General features: G+C 36.8%; 4 protein-coding genes across 4 annotated transcripts; 1 reads left to right on the top strand and 3 right to left on the bottom strand.

Annotated features, from left to right (window-relative positions):
• The first annotated feature begins 239 nt into the window (after positions 1-239).
• Positions 240-2,363, top strand: LOC143565612 (RNA exonuclease 4-like). Its single transcript, XM_077052539.1, has 7 exons — positions 240-262; positions 507-658; positions 765-895; positions 993-1,204; positions 1,632-1,838; positions 1,942-2,022; positions 2,117-2,363. The coding sequence occupies exons 1-7, from the start codon at positions 240-242 to the stop codon at positions 2,361-2,363; spliced, it is 1,053 nt and encodes a 350-aa protein (XP_076908654.1).
• Positions 2,364-4,789: 2,426 nt separating this feature from the next.
• On the bottom strand, positions 4,790-6,794 carry LOC143565610 (uncharacterized). Its single transcript, XM_077052537.1, has 3 exons — positions 5,586-6,794; positions 5,338-5,498; positions 4,790-5,255 (listed from the first exon to the last, which is right to left on the bottom strand). Exons 1-3 carry the CDS (start codon positions 6,609-6,611, stop codon positions 4,790-4,792), a joined length of 1,653 nt encoding a protein of 550 aa, XP_076908652.1. The 5' UTR covers positions 6,612-6,794.
• LOC143565609 (uncharacterized) lies at positions 6,677-11,516 on the bottom strand. The gene is made up of 7 exons (XM_077052536.1): positions 11,335-11,516; positions 10,727-11,242; positions 9,479-10,655; positions 9,029-9,382; positions 8,697-8,934; positions 7,166-8,487; positions 6,677-6,706 (listed from the first exon to the last, which is right to left on the bottom strand). The coding sequence occupies exons 2-7, from the start codon at positions 11,086-11,088 to the stop codon at positions 6,677-6,679; spliced, it is 3,483 nt and encodes a 1,160-aa protein (XP_076908651.1). The 5' UTR covers positions 11,089-11,242; positions 11,335-11,516.
• On the bottom strand, positions 11,515-15,098 carry LOC143565602 (helicase sen1-like). Its single transcript, XM_077052531.1, is given in 7 exon segments — positions 11,515-11,688; positions 11,793-12,009; positions 12,322-12,577; positions 12,841-13,047; positions 13,050-13,167; positions 13,305-14,480; positions 14,563-15,098. Coding segments are annotated over 7 exon segments (2,589 nt in total). The 5' UTR covers positions 15,004-15,098.
• Between the last annotated feature and the right edge of the window lie 4,487 nt (positions 15,099-19,585).

Here is a 19,585-nt window from a genome sequence, read left to right as displayed (position 1 = left end):
CACCTTGTAACTCTTGACTATGTTTTCTTTAGTTTTGTCTCGGACTAGGATAAATGATGAGAACATAGCTATATAATTTCAACCATTTCATAATTTTTTTTTTTTTTACTCTTTTTCTGCTTATAAATACCTTGTGCATCTTGTCATTTGCTCCTCAAGCATTCCTCTTAGCATTTCTACTCATCCTACAAAACTACAAGAAAGAACTCAAGTTCATTGACATCAAAGTTGTTAGTGTAATGGATCCTCAAGAGACTCTAAGGTAACAAGCATAAAATTACGCCCGTTCGCAATTTCACATTACCACACAAATTGTCTAATATGAATCGTTTATCTGCTTATATACGTTTCGGTTGAGGGTGTTTAGGAATGTTATATTCTTATTAATAAGAAAAATAATCAGTGTACATGTTGTCACAACTTTCAACATAATAAAGAATTATACTACTTAAATAAATGTTATGTTGCCATAAACGTGTATCTTATGACATTTTCTTTTTGGCCAGGAATAAGTGTGCATCCTGCTATAGACAGTTCAACAAAAAGGAGCACTTGGTGGAACACATGAGGACCTCATACCACTCGGTTCATGAGCCCATTTGTGGAATTTGTGGAAAACGCTCCCGATCATTTGAATCTCTTCGAGAACACCTTATAGGTATAATTATCTACATGATATAGATTTGTTGGAGTGATTGCATCATGTCTCAAACTTTTGACTAATTTACACTCACAAATGCTTATGTTACTTTCTTCTTTCACAGGACCATTACCAAAGGTTGAATGTGAAAGGGTATTTCGCGAGCATGGTTGTGACATATGCTTAACCATCCTTAGCAACCGCAACGCTCTCAGAGTTCACCATGATGCATGCCAACTATCATATGGAAATAATGTAATCAATATTTGATCTTGATTTTTTCTATAGATATGTGTCTGTTTGTATGCTAATCAAGATACTAAGTCCCCTTGACCCTTGTTAATTACCTCAGGCTCTACTATACCGATTTGCTAACTTAGGCATCCAAGATGACCTAAGAATCGATAACGGGAAATCAAGGGCAGTTGCACTTGCTTGCAAAATGGTTGGTGGTGGTACTGATGGTTCTTTGGATCTTTGTGCAAAAGTATGCATCATTGATGAATGTGAGAACATATTATTCCAGTCCTATGTCAAGCCATACCTCCCTGTTACACACTACAGGTATCTTTTTCTCTTGGTTCTTACTTCTTAGAATGCAACTTTTTAGAGAAAAGGATAAACAGAATAATTTTTTCTTTTAAATTTAAAATTTTATAAAATATAAGAAAATGCTGGTTGAAATGCAATCTTTATTTAACCTTCCTAAAATTCAAATAACTATGTATATATGAGAACATGCGGTTTATTTATATTACCTACCTACACATGTGTAGGTAAAATGCATATGAACAAATTAGTTTAATGATTTTTTATTACATGATGTACACATTTTTATGTCATAAGTAAATTCTTAAAAAATATGAACCAATGATATATATAATTAAACGATTTTGATTTGTCCATTTTGTTCTCGCAATAAAAAGTTGCCATACATTACTCATTTTATGCAAGTGTTACACAAATTAAAAGGGGTTTTGAAAATGCATAGGTATGAGACAACTGGCATTCGGCCCGAATACCTTAGGGATGCAATGCCACTAAGACAAGTTCAAAGAAAGATTCAAGATTTCTTGTGCAATGGGGAACCAATATGGAAGATTCGCCCAAGAGGCGGGAAAGCAAGGATTCTTGTAGGTCATGGTTTGGATCATGACCTTAAATGCTTGGAGTTGGAGTACCCTGCAGTTAAATTAAGGCAAGTGAGCATCTTTTTGTAGACTATCACTTATAAATATGCATGACTATTTATCATGGTTCTTGATGTTTATAATTAAATATTTGGTTTTTATTATATACAGAGATACAGCAAACTATCCACCCCTAATGAAGACTAGCAAGCTCAGCAACTCACTTAAGTATCTCACAAAAGCATACCTCGGGTAATCTTGGTTACACCTTGATGTTTATACAAGTTTAATGACTAAAATGATCCACTTTAAGTATGCTAATGGATCGCGATATTTCATTAAACAGGTATGATATTCAAGTTGGCATACAAGATCCTTATGAAGATTGTGTTGCAACGATGAGGCTTTACAGGCGGATGAGATCACAAGCTCATAGAAATGAGAACTATCCACTTGCTACCGACCCACAAAATAAGAATAACTTTGCTTCATGGAGACAAAGCGAGCTTGAGAGGATGTGTCCTGATGAACTGTTTGGAATCTCAAGGTCCGATTTTTATTGTTGGTGCTTAGACAGCAAAGACTATGCTTAAACAAGGGGAACACTGTTTTGAGCTAATATTATATATCTTGAAGATTATTAGAGGAATAAAGCATGGAAATTAGTCAACGGTTAATTTCTAGGTTAATTAGTTTCTAGCTATAGAAAGATTTGCATAATATGATCTAGGCATGTGCCTGCCTATATATATGAATTAATGAAGCATTTGATCGATTATATGTTATATGATGGAAATGGAAATAGTATATCATATTATCATGGACCTTGATTAAACATGTTATATATCATAAAACAATAACTAGACCTGCATTAATTTCGTTGCCTGTGACAAGTAGATCCCCTCTGGGACTTAATGGAATTTTATAATACAATATTTAACCCACAAACCCAAAAACAAATAGTTAACAAAATCAAAGACAATAATAATAATAATAATAATAATAATAATAATAATAATAATAATAATAAGGAATTAATCTATTGGAGATGTACTTGTACGTTTAAAAATGTAGCAACAAATAAAACTACAAGCCTAACATTTGGGCTTTAGACAAGTCCGGCCCATTTCCAACTAGACTGGGCCCATTACAACAGATCTAAAGTTCTGGCCTAATAGGGATGAGCTACCACATATACTGATCCTGAAAATCCCCAAAATGGGTACCGGTTAGAGGTGCACACAGAAATCGATTAACCGGTTCCTAACTGAAAAGCTAATCGGTTACTAACCGATCCTAACCGTCGGTTAGTAACCGGTATATATTCTTGATTTCAAAACCGGTTAACCGATTTTTTTTATTATTATTTTATTAAAAACCGGTTTTTAACCGGTTAATAACCGACCGGTTAACCGATTTTCTTTTTTTATTAATTTTTCAAAACCAGTTAGTACCCGACCCGATTAACCGGTCTAACCAGTTATTTCCCGCCAAAAAAAAAACGGTTAGGAAAAACACCGGTTTTCGGTTAACCGGAATGTGCACCTCTGGTACCGGTATTGAAAATATTCGGTACGGTACTAGTACTGGAAGCAAAAATTCAATAAAATACTGGTATCGTACCAAGCAATACCAAGCTAATCCCGAATTCTCAAAAAGTTTATACCAAAAATGACCGGTTGTATGGCCTAACACCTAAACTCTTTCTAAACCATAAATGGTCACCCGACTAAATCAACACCCTTATTGGGATTGCTCTCGGCCCATCTGATGAACCATATAACAATAGCAGCCTCTCTCTCTCTCTCTCTCTCTCTCTCTCAGCAATCTGATTACGTGAGCCCACCACTTCAACATGACCCAACGCGACATTATCCATCATCATCAAAATAATCTGATTGCGTGAGCCCACCAGCCCATCTGATGAACCAATACGCCCTGCTTGTGATGCGCACATATAATGTATATATGCGTGAGCCCTTGGGCGGGTAAAGTGAAATTGCACTAATTTTAACGTTATTTTATAGTTTCGTGAAAATAGCATTAATAGTGGCGAAAGGTTAATCAGGAATCATGTGGTGGCGTTAATAGCCGAAAGACAAGAGTGCATGCACCAATCGGTTGGGTCTTGATGGTCGAGTGTTATGTGCCTTATGTTCAAGGCTTGATTGATGCGGAACCACTATTGAGCCGGGGGTCTCTCTGTTCTTATGGACCAGAGGTAAGACTGTCTACATCTTACCCTCAGACCATACCATAGCTTTAGTACGACGACGTCGATGACGACCTCAACTTTGGCTTGTCTAACTTTGCCCAAAAGTAACTGTTTCTTTTTTATTGCAATTTTCATACTGCTTTTTCCCACCTAATATAATCTCTCTGATTCTCACAGTTTTAGCATTTTGGATTCCAAAGTCAAACAAAATTGACATTGGCAAAAAGAAAATAAGTCAAAATTACCATCTCAGTCCACTTACAAACAACCACCAAAGTAACATATCACACAAATTGCCACATTGGTAACTATAATACAGATTGCTACGGTGGACCAGTGATGCCAACCTGGTCCCAAAATATATACCCTGTTGCAATTTTGATTGACCAGCCACCAAGTTGTCTTGTTAGAGTCAAATTTAGTTTTAGTTGGCATGCCATAGCACTTGTATTTCCAATTTCAACCAACGCAACCGCTGATTTAGTAACACGGCTAGACGATTAAGACGACCAGCATCCGTCTATAAACACTCCCTCCATATCTTTTTGTAATAATTAATAGTAAAGGGCGATCATAAAAACCAAAGTAGCCGAATCACTAGCAACATGGCAGTTTGGGATTTACTTGTAAACAAAACTAGACACATTTCCCATTAGACTCTACAAACATAGTTTGATCATAATTTTCACAGCCAAAAACTTGACACCAGTCTACACAACCCAAGGCAAGCATGACCTTAAATATGTTCCCAGTGTATACACAAGTTTAGATTTTCAAACTCAAAAGACATGATCTTCCATATCATTACTTTTTACCTTTGTTCTTTTTGTTCTTTTTCTTCCCTTTCTTGCCTTTTGCATCCTGAGTGTTACCGCCAACGGTTTGATTTTCTACCACTGCGCCGTTTCCCTTGACATTATTCTTCCCTTTATTGTTTTTTGCACCCTGAGTGTTACCACCAACGGTTTGATTTTCTACCACCGCGTCGGTTCCCTTGGCATTATTCTTCCCTTTATTGTTCTTTGCACCCTGAGTGTGACCACCACCGGTTTGATTTTCTACCACTGCGCCGGTTCCCTTGGCATTATTCTTCTCCTCACTCGTTCGTCCAACCTCAGTTGTCTCTGACACTACCATTTGCTCAATCTTTGACTCCTGACTCGTGACAGAATCGTTCAAGAAACCGTCTATTTTTGGCCTAAGACACTGCACATTTTCCACCAACCCTTGCACCATCTTCATAAAATCTGAATGTTCCATAATTGTTTGACTGAAAGATTAAAAAAAAACAAAAAAAACTTATTATGTGTTAAAACACATTAATCAATAATAAAAACTGCATCAAATTTCACAAGAGTGTTAAGTATAACCGTGTGCCAAATGCAGAAGAAAGCAACTCTAGATGAGTATTTGCATCCATTGCTTCATGTACAACACTTTCATCTTTTCCAGCACAGAATTGTTTGTCCGCAAGAGCAGTAGCTAATATGTTTATATTCTTATCCAATTCTTTCTGAAAGCAAAACATTAAACACACACCAATGATGATAAAAGTAAACTAACAAAATTTTTCATTACAACCAAAATGATACAATATTACCTTCATCATAGGTGCAGCAGGTAAGGTGTTCAGTGTCACATCCCGCTTCTCATTTATAGCTTTAGATATCTCTTCAAGAACTTTCCAATTAAATTGCAGTTCCACAGGATTCACATTCAGATTATCATCCAGTGAAGTGCTTAAAGATTGTGCCTCGGGAATCACCACAGTATCATCATCGTTTGAAGGTACAGTTTTTCTTGGAAATAATACACCCATTATCTCCTCCTTAGATTTCCTAAGGTCCACAAATAGAGCACCAGGAGCATGGATTCTTGGATTGGCATTGCCCGTGCACACGATTAGGAGAGAATCATTTACGCTCATAAACGCCTCTGCAACCACTTCTGGATGCATGTTCAAGTAACGGCCCTTTCTCCTCTTTAAAAGACAAGTCACGAACTCCCTTGGAAGCAAATAAGCAACATTATTATTTCCAAACAGCAAATCAAGTAGTACTTGAGAACAGTCTGATACTTGCAGACAGATTAAAGCCAGCATCATAACCAGCTTCAAAGATAACAATCGATGGTAATTAGAGAACGTAATACCAGAACTTTGAATCCATGATTTAGTATCACTTTTATTGTAGAGAATCTGTTGAATCAGTCGAACAATAAAGTGTGTTGCATTAGAAACTATCTGTTGGGATGCCGAATAGATTGTGATAGAGTGAACGTGTGTGAACCATCCAACAAAAGAAGACTTTGTGGTGAAAAAGATTCTAGAATAGAAAGATGTTATAAAATAAAGGCTTTCCAAGAGATAAACAAAACTGTGAGGTGACATGTAATTGGCAATTCTCCAATTGGCTCGAAAAGTATCTTCCAAAGCACTAAGTAGTGCTTGAGAAACATAAACATCTTTAAAGCCACCATTCATGAATATCTCAAAACATTGCTTCCATGCGGGATTCCATTGAATCCGTGTAGTTATATGCTCGTAAAGTGCTGCAGGTTTTCTAGAACCAAGACTTATCATCATCACCCTCCCGATTGTCCGATAGGTGATGACACCACCCTTCATGTTAACATTTTGACGAATAATCTCCTCAAGCAAATTATGAGACAGATCAGTGTCCCTTAACGAAATTAAACCATCAGAGACCGATCTTCGCCAGTCTAATGGAAACACGAGATCAAAATAATTTGAAGAAATCCCTAGTTATCTTTCCAGCTTCCTTGTATCTTTGGGGTTAACATACTTGCAGTCTATACGCCCTGCTTGCGGTGCGCACATATAATGTATATATGTGTGAACCCTTGGGTGGGCAAAAGTAAAATTGCACTAATTTTGACGTTATTTTACTAATCACGTGAAAATAACGTTAAAAGTGGCGGAAGGTTAATCAGGCATCATGTGGTGGCGTTGATAGCCGAAAGACAAGGGCACATGTTCCAATCAGCCGGTGTCCCGATGTTGAGTGTTATGTGTCTTATGTCCAAGGCTTGATTCAAAACTACTATCGAGCCGGGGGTCTCACCGGAAGCAGCCTCTCTATCCCTATGGGATAGAGGTAAGGCTGTCTACATCTTACCCTCCTCAGACCCTACCATAGCATTGCTATTGGTGGGATATACTGAGTACGATGATGATGATGATGATGATGATACTTGCAGTCTGAGAAACTTAGAAACCTCAAACATATGAAGAAGGGATGTGCTTTGATGAAATGCAGTACCGTTTGACTTTGACTTATAAAGACCTTCAAGAACTTCAAGCACTTTAACACCCACAGAAACTAATTCACATTGCCAATAAGACCTTATAGAAATCACCAAATCCTTGACATTCATAGTTAGAAGCTTCCCGTTCTTTTGAAGACCCTTTTGACCCGCATTTCTTATCCAATCAGCCTGCTCATTGACCAACACGTAAACAATATTGCCTTTTAGAAACTGCTTCCTCACCCCAAAATAATTTAAAATAAAGTTAACACAGCCCTCGTGTTCATTTTGTTCTTCTTTGTGGAAGCTTTCAAGACACTCAAATATATCCAGGACACTTTCCTTCCATGCATTCCAGTAAAAAACAAGCGATCTAACAGAAACTTGGTTCTGACAAATCTTGTTCTCACAGTGCTTATTAACATCAACCGGTAAGTCATCCTCCCAATCATACCTTGAAGAATTCAAACGAGTATGAGAATCCAAGATTTTTCTAATAATAAAGATTTCTCCCCTTAAACTCTTGTTTCTCTGAGAAACTTGAAAATCTTTTTTGAGCTCGTGCAAGCTGTCATGCTGAACAGAGACTACTTTAAGCTCACTACAAACAAATTCATAGAAATCGTCTGACAACATTTTTGCAAGTGATTTTGCTTTGTCACAAAGCTCTTCTTTCTGAGCAAACTGCTTCAATGGCCAACCTTTGTTGCTATTTCCCCATAACGAGCAAAAGAACACATACCAAACTAACAGAACCGTTGCATCTTTAAAACAACCAGCCTTGTCCAAAAGATCAGCTTCTTTCAAAACATCACCCCAAGACCTTGCCAGCTCAGCAGCATCAAGGAAATTGCCGGACTCTTCTTCCAAAACCAAAAGGTCGTCAAGGCAGCCTAATGACTTTAAGAACACACGTTTGGACTCTATAGAACAAAAGGCACGAACAAACTTCATCATGGACTTAAGATCTTTATGCTCATGGAAATCGAGGGCACAACTCTTCAAAAACTCTTGTTCAATTAGTTCTAATTCTTTGCTTTGAACAGTAGATAACTCTTTCCAGTGTTCTATAAACTGCAAACCCTTATCAAAAAGCTTCCCTTTTCTGCAAACTGACAAACACATGGAAAACTCGTCTCCTTTTGCATAGGCTTCGGCTGCATCACTATAGCACCCTGCTAGAGTAAAACATTCTGCTGCTGCGTTCATTTTTCCACACTTAAGCTGGATTTTTCCTACACAAAAACAAGAGATCAAAATTCAATGTGTCAAGATAGAGGGGTCAGGTAGATTATGAACATAAATACATAATCATCACAGCAATAACCTAAATCTTTTATCAAAATTGATTTAAAATAACCTTTTAGACACCAAAGGGGTTGAACTGTAAGCACTAGTTTGAGTAAACTTTTAGACAGGCATATAGGATTAGAAACGCCGTTACCTGCTGTTTCATACTCCTCCAAATCACAAAAACAAGATGCAGCATGCGCAAGTTTGCCAATAGATTCAAACATTTCTGCTGCTTGTCTAACATAACCTGTAAAAGCTTCATGATTTGTACCCTGCATTTGATCAGCAGATGCTCTGAGACCAGAAGCCTTGGCTAAAGTCTCCCACTTTATATCACCAGCTCTTTCAAAACACATAGTTGCCATCACAAAATTATTCTCATAATAAAGCTGAAAACCATATGATAATCATAAAAACATGTCAATAATGTAATAAAATAACAGATCATAAAAAACTACGACAGTAATATATTTCAAAAAAAACCTTTTTTCCACGCTCCCTCCATTCTTGAGGGCTGCTAGCAACTCGCATTGCCTGTGCCACCGAATCATCCAGCTTTCTTATCTGAACGAGTCCCCTTCTTTTCCAGTATTCAAACATTGGCTTGGAAAGCTCCTCTTTATTTTCGCATATCCAAAGCCTTTGTCGTGTGCGGGTGATTGCCACATATAACTGTTTCAATTCAGAACATAAGACACTATGTCTTGACTCGCTGAAACTAGGGAACGACTGAGCAAGTTTCTCATCGAGCCAGTCACGCTCCTTCATGTATTCATATATGACCCTCCACTGATCTTTCAAAGGAGACGTCCCAAAAAAATTATAGAGTAGAACATCCTATAAATCATGGAACAAAAACATTAAAAAGAAAAGTAAAGTTAAAAAAAATAAAAATAAATGATAGGTTCGTGACAGAAAGAATAAGAAACTGACCCGGAACTCAAGGCCTTTACACTCCACTACAGTTAGAACAAGAGCCTGTTTTCCAATATAATCACAAATCTCGGTTTTTGCTACATCATCCCGTACCAAAATCACTTGTTCAGCACCAAAACCAACAATTTCTGCACCACTCCCACTGCCACCAAAGATCGTCACAATTGCATTTTCATCATTACCAGACTCTAGCAAGACTGGTGCTTCCCCAGAAATCAGACTAGTCTCAGGCTCCAAAATATCAATCGAGTGACGAAAGTAACAGTACAGAATGTCAATGACGCTCTGAGCTAAATCAAGAACACCCGCGTGAGTTCTAAAGTTTTGTTTCAATTGAAAGATCTCAGATACAATGCCTTTCTCTTGTTTCCCGGCTCTTCGGGAGCTTAAAAACTCCGTATAAAACAAAGATCTAATATCTTGAAACCTAAAGTCAATGCCTCTAGCAATGGTTTGTGCAGTGTCACCAGCAAATATAAAACCCTCGTCAACATTTTGGCAAATATATTTAAAAAGAGAGATTTGCCTCATGCTAAGATCTTGAACTTCATCAATGTAAACGAAATCCATCTGATCACCTTCGTACCTTGAATTTTTTAACCGGTGATGAAGGTCAATTACTAGATCACCCAAATCAAATTCCCCACGTTCCATTTTCATACTTTCATAGGCTAGAAAGAGAGAATAAATGTTCTCTCTTCTCTGTTTGGTTACTTTGGAACCACGGGTTTCAGCCAATAAAGAGTATCCCTCTAAACTTAGTTTACCATCACTGCATTCTCCTGCTAGCAGGCCCCCTTTTATATGAGAAATTATTTCTGTAAATACTCGAGAGGGGTCAAGTTTCTTTTTATGATTTGAATTGAAGTGAGGCCAGTAAAATGAACAAAACCTATCGAACGTAACCTCTTTCTGTCTTATGAAAGTTTGCAATGCAACAGATCCTAAACTTATAAGGTTAGACTGAGAACCCTCTCTTGCCTCCGTAAATCTTTCAAAAAATGAACTCCCTACAGTGCCATCCAACATCAGTAAAAACTTCTGAAAAGTCAACACTAGAGGATACTTCTTCACGGGAATGTCAACAAATGTGTCCAGGATGTCACTGAATTCCGATGTAGAATCTGCATCCTCAAGATTGATCTCAGCTGGTGAACTTCCATGACTTGAATAACTGTCATATACATCAATTTTTTATGTCAGAAAATTAGCCAATGCAAAAAAAAAAGACAGGTATTTATTCACCTTGTAAGTTGGGAAACATGCTGCTTCACAGCATAACACAATTTTGGGCTGACTGTCACAAAAAGCTGTCGAAGAACACTCGGTTTACTGCTTTCAGAGTCATTAGCAACTTTGGCATCCCTAATTCGACTGTTTTCTGCTTCATTAATCCCTTCAGAAGCGATGCGAAAATTATTATCATTTTGGAACAACTTCATAGTCAAAATTATGGTTTTACCAGTTCCCGATCGCCCAATTATGAAAGAACTTTTCTCAAAAAGAATTATATCCATTTGCTCATCGGTTACTTGCATTGGTAAGTCAAGTTCTTTACCAGAAAGCAAATGGGTCACCACCTCACGTGACAACGAGTAGAACTTCATGAGCAGTAAGCTTTCACTAACTTTGGAGTTTTCAACATAAATCCTTCCATCACCAGCACTGACGCCCGCTTCACTGTCACCTTCACAGTTACTTAAAGAATTATATTTTATTAATTCTTGTGAGGCCGACCAAATCCTAGGAACTTCAAAATTCCTGAACGCGAAAAAAAAAATGAAAATTAGCATGTATGATCTCTATTTAAAAAACTATAATTTAGTAATTAGTAGACAGCAAATGAGCATCACCTTTCCAAACATTTTGCTGTGCAACGATTAATATAATCATCTGTATAAGCGGAAAATATGCTCTCAAGTCGTTTTGTGAGTTTGGGAATTTCTTCTAAGGGTAATATATCCCAAACCCTTAAAACTTGTATGTATTTGACTTCCTTGATAACGTCAACAGAACAAATTATATACAGCCCTTCAACCTTTAAACTTTTTCAGAATTTGTGAGGATTTTTCGCAACGCATGTCTACACTTGTGTTTTTAGGTCGCCACCCACCGGAAAGTTTCAGTAAAAGATTCAAAACCACCTTCTTTAAGCGAGCAAATGTCAGCTTTCCAAACGATTTTCTAAAATCGTCACTGAAAAGAACCTGATGGGATAAAAGTGCAACAAAAAAGATGAGCAAAAGCATAAAATATATCACATAATGAGATAACTTTATGTTGGAAAAAGAAAAGCATATAGATACAATACCTTCCATTTAGAATGTTTAAAGAGCACGCAATTGCCATTAACCAGATCATCAAGTTGGTCCAGTTCTTTCTTTGCAGCTATGATTGTCGACTGCAAGCATTCATCAGCATCAGCATCAAACAAACAATGGCGAGTCTTTGCGTCATAAACTAGCGCGTTCCATTCGCATTCACTATTAGTGAGGGTTCTTTCATTGCCCAGTATCCAGAGACAGTGTCTAGAAAAAATGAAGACATAAACAGAGTTACATATACTTCTGAAAACAAAAGGCTAGAGGTTCCAAGACAAGTTTAGACTAAAAGCTTAAAAAATAATTAATATTTGTATAAAGCAATCTATAAAGTTGTATTTTGTTGGACAGCTTTGACTGGTTTGACCTCGTCCCCCTATTAGCTAAACATTTTAATCGGCCTGTTTGGACAAAACTCAACCCAAATCAACTCATTCATATGTATTTTGATCAACATTATACTTCCTAAAAAAGGTAACCATAAAAACCATATGTAAAGATTGTAAAAATATATCATACCGTGCTCTGGTCAAGGCTACATTAGTCCTTTGAGGGCTAGATAAAAAGCCAACATTCTCATGTTTATTAGATCTTACTGTTGATAAGATAATAACATCTTCTTCACCACCTTGAAAACCATCGATGGTTTTCACCTTTACTGAGAACCCATCAATTTTCTCATACTTTTTAGCAAGCTTTTCTTGAATGGAAACAACTTGTGCAGCATATGGAGACACAACACCGATAGTAAGTTTCTTCTTTGACTCCTGCCATGCTATAACATAATAAAAAAAAAAAGTTTCATCAAGCATTCGTCAAACAGATACAGATGTCAGCAATTGAGTTCATGTTAAAAGAAATTTCACAGTTACTTATGTTTTAAGTGTTACAACATTATTCTACTTTCTTTAAGTCTTTTCTAGAATAATAAGTATACATAAATCAAGGCCGCAACAAAACTATGAAGAAAAATATGAAGAAAAAAAATGTAAAAACAAAATGTCGGTGTAAATGATAAAACATGAAAAACTCGCATACCTTTATAAAGATTTTGTACAATTTTAATCACTATAGCAACCTCAACCATGTTTCTCCGGCTTCTTTCTTCATCATCTTTTTCTTCCCTTCCACCAACAACATTTATAAACGAATATGAACCAAACATTGGTCCAGAAAGATATTGTTTCTCATAGCTTTTACATTTCACATTTTCAGCATCCAGAATATTATTTTGATAAATTTCCAATTTGGGAAAGAACTTATAGAAGGATGCATCCTGTACTGCACATCAAGCAAGTGCTTAGAATGCCCCAAAGAGCTCAGTCTGCCAAACAGGCTTCTTCCAAAATCAGATTCAGCACATAACTGTCAACAAACAAAAAAATTATTAAAAGGAAGCTTAAAAGCTGTCAGATATATTTATCAATATTGGCTTCTTTAAAGTTTCTGGTTTCTTTAACTTTTACAACAGTGAACGTAAAACAGAGGAAGTATAGGCTTACATTGCTGGACACCATTGCAGGTAACTGGCATTCATCTCCAATAAGAATCGCATGTTTAATTCCCGGTAGCTGAAGAGGAATAGTGGATTCAGCCTCTTTTAACTGAGCAGCTTCATCTATCACCAAGATCTCCAAAGGCTTCATTTTAACCATATGCAACTTGTAGGAAGTAGAAGTTGTGCAGAACAAAAGAGAAGCATTTTGATAACAAAAGTCCATTATTGCAAAACTGTTCAAGACACTCGGAAGACCAAGTCCTTGAAGAGATATGTTCAAAGCTTTTAGAACAGATAGCGTCTTGGTTCTAGCAAAATTGATTGATGGCATATCGATCGACTCATCAAATTCATTTAGAAATGATTGAGAAGTAAAAAGTTGCTCAAGCTCTTCAGAAACCAATTTTTCTTGAAACAATAATGACTTAAACAAACTTAAATCATCCAAAAGAGAAACCATCATTTGGAAATTGCGTTCCTTCATGAAACTTTTTGGAATATGAGTCAGAAATGTTAAGATGCATCTCCTAAGTGGAATTAGACACGAACTGAAACGATCACGAACAAACTCGATGAATGATTTTACTACCAACTCAGTAGTTTCAGTTACTTTTTCATTTTCAGCTGCAAGTTGTTTTACATTGTCCACAAAAACATGATAGTCAGAAACAGAATCTTCAAGTAAATCAACCATAGACTTTATGCATAGCCTCCAACCCGTGAAAGACCCAAGGCACTCTGTAAGCCTCTTAACCCAATATTCCAGATAAATTTCTTCAACCTCTGAACCAACTTTCAACCTTTGTTTGTTCCCAAACAGAAGCACATCTCCGATACAATAAAAAGAATCTCCACTTGCGGTTGTAGTTTTGGATGATTCCTTAACCAGATTAAGCACACGTGAAGCTACATGTACTACAGCCACATTTGTTGGAGCACACGTAACTGTCCTACGATTCATTTGCAAAAGAATAAACAGCAACACACTGACAGTTGTCGTCTTCCCTGTTCCAGGTGGCCCCCATATCTGCTCCACGAATGAACCGTGGCTACATTCTTTTTTACAAAGAGCAACCCTAATTGCCCCTGCTTGTGATTCATTCAGCCGATCTAAAACATGTGAATCAAACTTTTGAGAAAAATCGCTATCGAGAGAGCAAATATCGCAGCCCTCATTAGCCTGTAAACAGCACATTCACAATTATCAACAAAATTACCAACTGAAATATATATTATTGGAGTTATTTGAACAAAACTCTTACAATAGAATTAGTGTAAAGAATCTCTTTGATGATATTCATATTTCGGTGCATGTGCAAAGAATTCCAGATTCTTTTGTTGGTTGTGATATTGGTCAAGAAAACAACAAACATACCCTCTTGGAACTCAATAGGTTGTGCAGCTTTAACTTTAAAGCGTATTGATGTACTATCATCATCATCAATATCATCATTTTGACTGATTTGATTAACAAATGAAAAAAGCCAGGTTCCTCCCACACGCTCCAAATCTTCAACAGATTCGGGTTTTCCATCTGCTAAAATAAGCAGATCACCTGGTAATGTCCGGTAAGGCTCTTTACCACGTTCGCTAACTTTATTTCTCCAGTTTCCCACAGTAACATCATGCAGCATTTTCCCATGACGTTTGGTTTCGGTTAAAGAAATTATTTCAGCGTATGGAGCTCTATACATGACCTCCATAGATGAAGCCAACTCAGCACGTGTTTCCTCTAACAAAGGATAAACAAAAGAGCCAACATAGTGGTGTTCTGATTGGAAAGTAAGTGGTATGGCCTCCACCTATATCAAGTTACAAGAATGATTCATGTTATCGATATATGATCCAAACAACAACAGTTAAGCTTCAAAAATCATGATAGTGTTTTATGAACACTTGAAACTAGGGATGACAACGAAATCCAAACCCATAATCGGGCATGGGATTTCGTGGTATACACGTTTACCTGACCCAATTACCCGATAGCATATACCTGTTTACCCGATTATATGCCCGACACAATTCTCTTTCTCTTTTATTTTTTCTAAGCATATACTGTATATAATATACATATACCCGATTATATTCCTAGTTCCTACCAATCTTGTTTATGTTTACTCCTTGGCAAATGGGTTGGGTGGTTCGAACCAAGTTATGGGTCGGACGGGTTAGGGTCGGAATGAGTCAACTAAAAAAACGGGTTGTTTTGGTTCGGGTCGGAACTGGTTTGCGTCAGAACGGGTCAGGGTCGGAATGGGTCAATGTCGAAACGGGTCAAAACGGGTTTCAGATCGGGTTTTTTTTTTTGAAGAACGAGAACAACGGAGAAACCGTTTTAGTTTTTTACATTTTTCGTTTTTGTTTTATATTTTGAGTTATGATTTTTTATTAATTTTTTTGAATTTTTAGGGGTTTTTTTTAACATCAAAAACCCCTAAAATAATTCAAAAAAAAATTCATAACTCAAAATATAAATCAAAAACAAAAAAAGTAAAATAACTAAAGCGTTTCACCCGTTATCCTCGTTCCAAAAAAAAAAACGAGAAACGAACTGAAACCGAAAAGTCGACGAAAACGAAACAAAAAACCAAAACTGGACCGAATTGATCGAAATCGAAAAAATCGATCAAACCGAAACTAAAAAACTGAAACGGAATAGAAATAAAACTGAAAAAACCAACCAAAAAGAAACAAAAAAACGAAAACGAATCCGAAACCAACCAAAAACAAACAAAAGAAACCGAAACCCAACCCGTCCAGTGCTCCGAAACCAACCAAAAAGAAACAAAGGAAACCGAAACCCAACCCGTCCGGTGCAAAAACTCATGTCGGCTCGAAACCTAAACCGAACTCATTCCAACCCAAAACCCGTTTCAACCCGAGTCTGCCACTTTTCCTTAAGACACTAACCCACATCAACCCATTTCTTTAAATTTGTCGACCCATTTTGACCCGAAAATGAGAAAGTGAAATTTCAAGTTACCCATTTAGTTAAAATCTATGACCCAAACCAACCCATATGATTTTTAAAACAACCCAAATTGACCGATTTAAAATTGTTTGGGTCAAGATTGCCACCTCTACTCCTTAGTATATATGCGGTATGCAATATAGGGATATGGTCGAATGAGAACCAAAAAAAATGTTAAGAACCTCAAGAACCGCATAATACACTTACGGGTGTGCATGGTTCGATTATTAATCTCAAACAAATTAACCAGTTTGTTTTTCGGTTAATTACCAAAATCAAATTTAGGCTAAAAAAATTACTTAAAAATGCATGCATAAATACATGAAATGGAGATATAAATACATAAAACTAATATATAAACGCGTAAAATGGTAGTATAAAACAAGAAACACATGAAATGGAGGTATAAAAGCTAAAAATATATGAAAAAATGAATGGTTTGGTTCGGTCAATTTTCGGTTAACCGTGGGTACAAAAAACAATCAATAACCTCTTTTCAGTTAATTCCAGTTCGGTTTCGTTGGTTTTCAGTTAAGTTGGGTTATTGGTTAGTTAAATAGATTTGTAATTGATGCTTTAATTATGTAACCGCCACACTTTTCCTCACACACTACCTTGATTATCTGTAATTCAATATGTACAAGTGCATTATGCAGCTATCACAATTGTCAACATTGTTTTGATTCTGAAAAGAATGCATCCCATGTAATATTATATACCAGAAGATACGCAACAAGTTTTGAGCCGGATTACCTAAAGCCGACCCATTATCATCCCTACTCAAAATGCATCAACATTAATAATAATAATAATAATAATAAAGTCCTCATTCAAAATATCCGCAAGAGACCAAGAAAAGAGCATATGATCAAAGCCATGATTATGATGCTGAGGAGATACCAAATCATCTCCTCCCTGAAACAAATACATGACACTTAAATAAACTAATAAAAAGTAAGTTTATTATTAAATACAATAAGAGTAAAAGCATAGTTAGACCTGGTGATGATAATCATAATAGTAGTCTTGTTCTTCTTCCATTATCGAAATGAAATCAAATGCAGGTAAACGAAACTTACTTATTATTGTTGGAATATTAATTTGTAGAGTAAACAAAAGGGGATGGGTGGAATTGATGGTGAGGCAGCAGTAATGCATTGTATAATCTTTTTCAGCATCTAATAAAAGGCGAAATCAACACAAGAATGCGTTGGAAAGGAAGGATCACAAATTTCAAAAAACAAACTCTGAGGGACTCAATTCTGAGTCTACTCAACTTCTCTCATTTCTTTATGCTTTTCATCATCCACGCCACGCCCATTTCTTTTCTTGTCTATTCATTTTCCTAATTATTAAACCGCCAAAAAGACTAGTTAGTTGTATGAAGGAAGCATCACTATTTATAAACCTTTTGGTACCATATATAATGTTTTATGTACGATGTTACTATAATGATAATTAACCAACAAAAAAGTAGTTTTTTTAGCTAACTTTAGCTGTTTGGCAAAGGAGCTTGAATTTTTAATAAAATGATTAAAATGAGCATAACTAAAAAAACTTAATACTAAATATATATATTTTGGAACCTCATTTAAGTAATATTAAATATTTTTTTAAACACTACTAGTAGAAGCTTTCTAATATAAAGTTTTTTTTAACCTAAAAGTTTCAAGTTTCTTCAACCAAATAATACTTTTTATTGAGTATGAGTTTTTTTTTTCTTAAAAGTTTGAACCTCCCTACCAAACATACCTTGCATGTTTAGATTTGTTTTTTTAAACGGATTTTACTCTTTTCCAACTTAAATTTACATCACGTCTCAAGCGAGCTTCTGAACCCAGTGCCTTTTGAGTGAGGGTGTTAACAGGGGCGGGCATAGTTATTCGAAGGAGGTCTATGGAAACCTCTAAATTTTGAAATTATAGTGTAATATCATAGGAAAATGGAGTGGACTCTTTTATAAAAATAATAAAATAGGGTGAACCCTTATTGAAATTGAAGTGGTGTAATGGTGTAACAAGTCACAAGGAGGTAATCCATACACCCTTAAGGGGGTGTTTGGTATAGAGAATGGAAATGGAGAGAAAATAGAAATGGAAATGGAATTGTAGAGAAAGAGAATTGGTATGGAGTAGGAGAATCATTTCTCTTGTTTGGTACACGAGAAAATAAACAGAGAACTCTACCATACCCAACCCCACCTCCACCCAACCTGACACCACTCACCACCGCAGCCCCACCACCACCAGCACCACCACCACAGCACCACCACCAGCCCCACCACCACAGCCCCACACCACCAGCACCACCACCACAGCCCTTTCTTCAACCACAGCCCACCACCACCAGCTGCCGCCACCAAACCCCCTTCTTCAACCACAGTACACAAGAAATTAAAAAGATTCAAATTTTTGGAACATAAGATATAGAAAAAGGAGGCTCAGATATGTCATCACTGCCTCTTTGGAGATTTTGTGGTGGTGGTTGTGGTGGCGATGATGATGATGATAATCAGAAGCCACCTGCAACCACCGCCGATTTCCACCACCACTGTCACCCACCTGCGACCACAATCACCCGACCATCTGAAAACCCTAACCTACCACGAACCACCACTTGAAACCCTAATCTCCGTTCACCCGTACCACCTGCAACCTACAACCGGTTACCATCTCTGTGTTCACCACTGCGAACGGCGGAGACGGGGTGGTGGTTGCAGACTTGGAGACGAGGTGGCGGTTGCAGACTTGGAGACGAGGTGGCGGCCGGAGACGGGGTGGTGGCCGGAGACGGGGTGGTGGCCGGAGACGAGGTGGTGGTCGGAGACGAGGTGGTGACATGCTATGAGGAGGCTGCTGAGAAATGGATTTCTCTTTGTTTTAAAGAGAAATGGAATTCTCTAGTTTTAGAGAAATAGAAAGAGAAATAGAAATGAAAAGTGGAAAACAAACAAAAGAAATATTTCTAATTCCATTTCTCCCCAATCAATTCTCTGTACCAAACACCCCCTAAATGTTTTAGTTTCCAAGAAATTTCCTTCGCTTTCCTTTTTTGTTTCCATCGTACATTTTTTATATTAAATTAAATGTTTCTTTCCAAGAAATTTCATTCACTCCTACTACAGTAGAAACTCGATAAATTAATATTCGATTATTTAATAAACTCTCTAAGATAATATTTTTTGCCGGTCCCGACTCAGGGATAGGGTGCTAAATTAATAATTCACTAAAATTATAAGATAATACATTTTTGATAATTTCTTTAGACCCCATATAAAATATAAATTAATAATTCCTTATATATAGTATATTACA

This window comes from Bidens hawaiensis, unplaced genomic scaffold (assembly GCF_021521415.1).
Source record: "Bidens hawaiensis isolate Kalapana, Puna unplaced genomic scaffold, B.hawaiensis_p1.1 tig00022487_1, whole genome shotgun sequence".
Taxonomy (NCBI): domain Eukaryota; kingdom Viridiplantae; phylum Streptophyta; class Magnoliopsida; order Asterales; family Asteraceae; genus Bidens; species Bidens hawaiensis.
The sequence above is the reverse complement of the archived record's forward strand: the minus strand, read 5'-3'. Positions and strand labels throughout refer to the sequence as shown.

Excerpts from the sequence above, each read along its gene's own strand:
- LOC143565612 (XM_077052539.1), top strand. The coding sequence starts at position 240 with ATGGATCCTCAAGAGACTCTAAG. Across the intron at positions 659-764 it reads TCTTCGAGAACACCTTATAG|GACCATTACCAAAGGTTGAA; the intron begins GTATAATTATCT and ends CTTCTTTCACAG. Across the intron at positions 896-992 it reads AACTATCATATGGAAATAAT|GCTCTACTATACCGATTTGC; the intron begins GTAATCAATATT and ends TAATTACCTCAG.
- LOC143565610 (XM_077052537.1), bottom strand. The coding sequence starts at position 6,611 with ATGAAGGGTGGTGTCATCACCTATCGGACAATCGGGAGGGTGATGATG. Across the intron at positions 5,499-5,585 it reads CTGCTGCACCTATGATGAAG|AAAGAATTGGATAAGAATAT; the intron begins GTAATATTGTAT and ends TTTTGCTTTCAG. Across the intron at positions 5,256-5,337 it reads CGGTTATACTTAACACTCTT|TCAAACAATTATGGAACATT; the intron begins GTGAAATTTGAT and ends TTAATCTTTCAG.
- LOC143565609 (XM_077052536.1), bottom strand. The coding sequence starts at position 11,088 with ATGAAGTTCTACTCGTTGTCACGTGAGGTGGTGACCCATTTGCTTTCT. Across the intron at positions 10,656-10,726 it reads CATGTTTCCCAACTTACAAG|TTATTCAAGTCATGGAAGTT; the intron begins GTGAATAAATAC and ends TGTATATGACAG. Across the intron at positions 9,383-9,478 it reads GTAAAGGCCTTGAGTTCCGG|GATGTTCTACTCTATAATTT; the intron begins GTCAGTTTCTTA and ends CATGATTTATAG.